At 44.5% G+C, this 5,298-nt stretch overlaps 1 protein-coding gene across 1 annotated transcript; it reads left to right on the top strand.

Annotated features, from left to right (window-relative positions):
• The first annotated feature begins 224 nt into the window (after positions 1-224).
• Positions 225-3,822, top strand: LOC116740442 (testis-expressed protein 49-like). Its single transcript, XM_032606088.1, has 3 exons — positions 225-336; positions 3,366-3,442; positions 3,511-3,822. Exons 1-3 carry the CDS (start codon positions 225-227, stop codon positions 3,820-3,822), a joined length of 501 nt encoding a protein of 166 aa, XP_032461979.1.
• Positions 3,823-5,298: the final 1,476 nt, after the last annotated feature.

The raw sequence follows: 5,298 nt of genomic DNA on the forward strand, positions 1-5,298 counted from the left end.
GGAAAAATAAAAAAGAATCAACAACAATGAATCAACAGGGTAAAACAGAACCCCAATCTAAAAGAGGAAAAAAGAAAAAAAAAAAAAAAACCTTGGCTATGGGGGTGGAGTTAAGGCAGGGCATAGAACTTAGGCAGGGGCAGGGTTCAGGGTGGGGTGGGACCTAGGCGAGTGGGGGTGACGTTTGAATGTGGGGTGGGGCCTAGGCTGGGTGACGTTCAAGCATGGGACAGGGCCTCTGCTTAGAACCTGCACGGAAGGCGAGAGGATGCCCATCAAAAGGAGGGCCTCTGGAGTGTGGAGTTCAGGAGTTTGGAGGTGCGGCCCTGAGTGAGGGTGTGTGGGTGGGGTTTAGGCCCAGCACATTGGAGGGGGTCTCTGAGTGTAGAGGTAGGGCCCTGGGTGTGGGTGTAGGGGCGGGGCTTTGGTTTTGCGGGGCAGGAGGGAGACTCCAAGGGCAGAGGTTTAGGCCCAGGAGCCCAACAGGCTTCCTGGTGCCTAAGTGGACAGGGAAAGCCCCAGCCCTGTTCCCTTCCATTCCTTCACACTCCTCCCCCACCATCTCCCCCAGGGTCTCGCCTGTCACTGCTGGACCCCAAACTGTGGGTGGGTCCTGCTGGGTGTAGGAACTCCTCCCTTCCCCCAGCCACCCCTCAGGGGTGTTGGTCTCAGAGGTCTGGCCTTTACTTTTGCTCCCCCTTCCCTCCCTCCCACTCCCTCAGGATCCTCGTGGCTAGAGGAGGCCTAGGTGGGCAGAAGATCAGGCCCAAGGTCTCAGCAAGTTCCTGGTGGTCCAAGTGGGCAGGGGAAACCTGGCAATGCTCTCTTTTGATCCTCTGCCCTCCCAATGGTACCCCAATTTCCTCCTTTGGGCGTGGGATCCCTTTACCTCCCCCAGTCACCCCTCAGGGGCATCAGTCCTGTCCTGCCTCCACTTCTCCTCCCCCTTCACTCCCCCCACGCCCCATGTCATACCCAGTAGCTGGGGATTCCTTCCGTCACTTTAGGTGTCTGTGGTCCCCCACCAGTGCCTGGTATGTGTCCTAGTTGTGAGGAGATACGGATTCTGCCTCCTCCTAGTATGCCATCTTCACTCATGATGTTTTTGAATTAAGTAGCTATTGGGGTGTGAAGTGGTGGGAAGGAGGATAAAACTGAAGTATTTTGTTAATGCCTCATGGAGACTCAAGGAGAAATGATGAAGCTTCCATCAGCATCTTTATTGCTGATACATGGGAATATGTTTGTGTTGGAGGGGGTCTCTCATCTCATTAATATATATGAAGTCTTTACAGAGGGGTGGGCACAGTCACTCACTCCTTCATTTATGTCCTCCTTCATGGGTCCAAATCCTTTGGAAAAAATTATAGACCCAAGGAAGATGCAGTCCACTTAATGTGTCCTTGTTTAACAACTATTGAAATGATTCAGTCTACTTGATTAGTGCTGTTTTGTAGATATTACTTCTGACCGATGCATGTCATTCTTTCAAAATATCCCCTGCTCCTTGTGTTCTACTAAGTGATTTTCCTGGACATCATTTTACATGCACTTTTTCTCACTAGCAATGAAAGCTGTCTTTAAGGTGGCTGGTCTCTCCTTAACCTGTTAAAGATTCTTGTGCCTGATGATTATGAGGTTGAAATTGCCATTTGTGTAACAGGTCAAAAATGTTGAATATCAGACATTTCATATTGTTCAAACTTTATTTGCTGGAGCTAGAGATTCACGGAGAATATAAAGAACAGCCTGAAATATGTAAACAACCTTCTCTTTGTCATTTTATTTTCTGTTCTCCCACAAAGGAAACAGACAAGAGATAGAAAGAATCACATTAAGAGCATCTATACATGTGACACGATATTCCTGGCCATTGTGCACTACTTACCCCACCCTGGTTTTGCTCCCAGCTGAGGGGCGAGCGGTCGTGAGAACCAAGAGCAAAGGAAAAGAAGAGATGATGGTTTACACTTAAGATCCGGGCAGCCTCAGGCAATAGCTTTATTCTGATGGGCTGCTACCTCCTAACAGTGAAATGAGGATAAGTTCTCCCTCCTTTAAAGGGTTTTCTCTGAGAAAATAGGCTAGTATGGAAGTATTTCACACTTTGTACATCAAAGAAACAGAGCACATCTTAGACATCTGTAAAGACATTTGTGAAGTCACTCTAAACCACTGCCCCCAAAGAAAAACAGATAGAAAATACAAAAACAGCAATCACAAAACCTCAGGTGTCTGTAGGTCTCCTTTGACCATAATCCAGGAGAAGACAGAAGAGCCTATAAGAGAGAACAAATCAAGGGGAATGAGAAAGGAGGATGCTTGCTTTTCTTCCTTGCTTATTCGGTTGCAAGCACTTTAATTGTGTTAGCTTATGAAAGCCTGCCAGCCATTCTACCATTATCCCATTTGACAGCGGAGGAGACTAAGACTGACAGAGGAAATAGAGCTTGCCCCAAGTGGAAGAGCTAGTCAAATGGCAGAGGAGTAGACTCAAAGCCAAGCTGGCTGACTCCAAAGTTATACCTCTTCCAAAATGATACATGGCTGCTCGCTCAGATCCAGGCAGGCAGCGGATTTGATGGGAGCACGGAAAGTATAGGGTTCTAGGTGGTGGCAGGGACTCCTCTCCACAACTTCTCTGACAATGCATCCCGTTCCTCCTCTCTCCAAGTTTTTCTCTAGCACATCAATGAAGCCATGTCCTTAATGGTCCTCAAAGAAACAATGGGGACCAGTGGGAGTAAATGGGGTGGGGAATACGGTATGTCACTGCCCTACCATACCATTGTCCTGCCCCACTTGAATGAACACATCATTGTGGGAAGAGAACCTAAAAGGTGTAGGTGTGCTTTTGAGAGAAACACTGTCTGCAAATGCCTCCAGTAAAGACACAGAATGTTATAGGACAGAGAGCATCGTCTTGGGGGTCAGGCAGCTATGCCATTTAATATTTGTGAGTTATTGGACATCTGAAAATGGGGATGATCATACCTACTTTGTAAGATTACTGGGAATCAGCATCTCTCTCTCTCTCTTTTGGTCTCAGGACCTCTTTCACACTGAAAAAAAATTGTTGGGAACCAAAAAGAGCTTTTGCTTAGTTAGATATGCATTCTATCTATTGATATTAACCACATTATAAATTAAAACCAAGACATCAAAAATATTTATTAATTTATTTAAAATTTAGAATACATCTATTACATATTAACATCAAGAACATATATTTCTTAAAATCAATATCTATACATTCCCCCAAAAAACTTACAGAGAGGAGTGGCATTGTTTTACAACTTTGTAAATTGCTTTAACGTCTGGCTTAACATGAAACTATTCATAGTATTCCCTTGAAGCCACTTGAGCTGCCCAGGAGCTGAAGTCTGGGACCACATGGCCTAGCTCCGGGGCACATAGGCTGACTCTAGAAGCTCAGGATAAGGTTATGAAACTCCAGGGAGTTGGAGTGTGGAGCTCCAGAGAAACCTATGAAGACAAAGACCAGAAAAGAAAGAACCAGAGCCCACTAGGATTCCCCCTATTATCTCAGAAGATGGGAATCATTCCGGGCACCAGAATAGCCACACAAGGTACCAGGAAGCTGTATGGAAGGTGTTGTTAAAGACACTCCCCAATAAGGTCTTCAGAGTCCCCATGACTGATGCTCAGAACTTCAGCTTCTGGCGGTCCCACAATCCAGGAGTGCGCCCAGAGGAAACCATGCCATGGATCCGGAGTCCCTGCCACTGCCTCATCAAAAGCCCAATGACCAGGTTTATGGATCACTCTATTCTCAAGGACAGAAACTTCAGTCTGTATTGAGCAGGAAGTGTTTTCAGAAGGACAAGATAAACTCTGGATGGAGGGCAAAGAGGGATAGAGGGAGGTGTCCTGGTTCCAATGGCTGCCTAATGGGAGGAGGGGATTGAGAACACGGAATAAACAGATTGGACTAGAAAAAACAAAAAAAACCCAAAAAAACCCAAAAAACAGCCGGATTCTCTTATCTGCTCCTGCATTCAATCTGTTGCTATACATTGTTTTGGTTGAAGTGTATAAAGAAAATCCAGCTTCAAACAGATTTACAGTTGGAAAAGTGAAGATGTCATGGGCTGTCTGAAAGGTGACCTCCAAGGGTTCTGGCACTATACTTTGAGAACAGCTGCTCTAAAGATTAAAAAGAGTGAATAAATACAAAGGGTTTACTCCCGTGCCAGGATACAGAGCAGACAGGTGCTCACTAAATTGTATGAGAAAATGTTACCTCCAAACTTCAGTGCATCTATATACATATGTCTAAGAAATGTGTCCCAAAAGAATTAATATATATCACAGTGAATATATATACATCTAACAACCAAGCAAGTGAATGAATGGGAGCATACCTACATACACATAAACGAAGATTTGAATTCCCTTGACCTTCCTTAGATCAGAATACTGACACCACTTTGCAAATTATTTTAACAACATTCTCTTGCCCACACACCTCTTAACTTCCACCGGTTTTTTTTCCATTGGAAAGGATGCATTATATTGGTCTGACCAATATGGTACCAGTGGTGGGCAATGCCCAGCACCTCTCGTTGTTCTGGATGCCCTTCCTTCCTGTCCTGGGAATTCATGACTTGATTCCAGAAACAAAATAGCAAATGTGTTCACCAGGGCAAAATAAAGGCTATTTCTCCTGAAATCCCTTTCTCAGTAATGAGAAGGAGCCTGGAAGAAGAGCTTACCTCGGACAACATCTTTAATCTCAACCCCAGAACCTAGAAAATGATTTGAGTGGCAATTTTTTTCAGTTCTCCGAAGTATAGTTCATACAAAATACCATTCTAGACACATAGGAGGGAAATTAGTAGACAGACACAACACCAGCATTAACTCTCTCTTAGAACCACGTGGACAAAAGCTGAAGGTCTTCCACTCACTCCCTGTGCCATCAGCATCTCCTTGGCATTCTCCTTGAGGGTCCTCAGAGTTTGAAGTGTGAAAGTGTCCTATAAGATATTTTTTTTAAAGTTGTGATTCCTGATTTATTGTTATTCATTTTTGTTTGTTTTGAGTTCTTCCTTGACTTTGGCATTGTTTTTAAGAAATAACCAGTATGTCACTAGTATTCCTTTTTTCCACTGGTAAAAAAATCTAGGTACAATTTACATGCAGTAAAAGTCACTATTCTCAGTGCAGAGTTCTGACAAATGCTAGAGTTGTGTAACAACTGGCACAATCAAGACACAGAGCAGCCCCAAAACTCCCCACATCCCCTCATGCCTTTATGGTTAACTCTTTCCCCCA

The sequence above is a fragment of the Phocoena sinus genome, chromosome 15, assembly GCF_008692025.1.
Source record: "Phocoena sinus isolate mPhoSin1 chromosome 15, mPhoSin1.pri, whole genome shotgun sequence".
Classification (NCBI taxonomy): Eukaryota; Metazoa; Chordata; class Mammalia; order Artiodactyla; family Phocoenidae; genus Phocoena; species Phocoena sinus.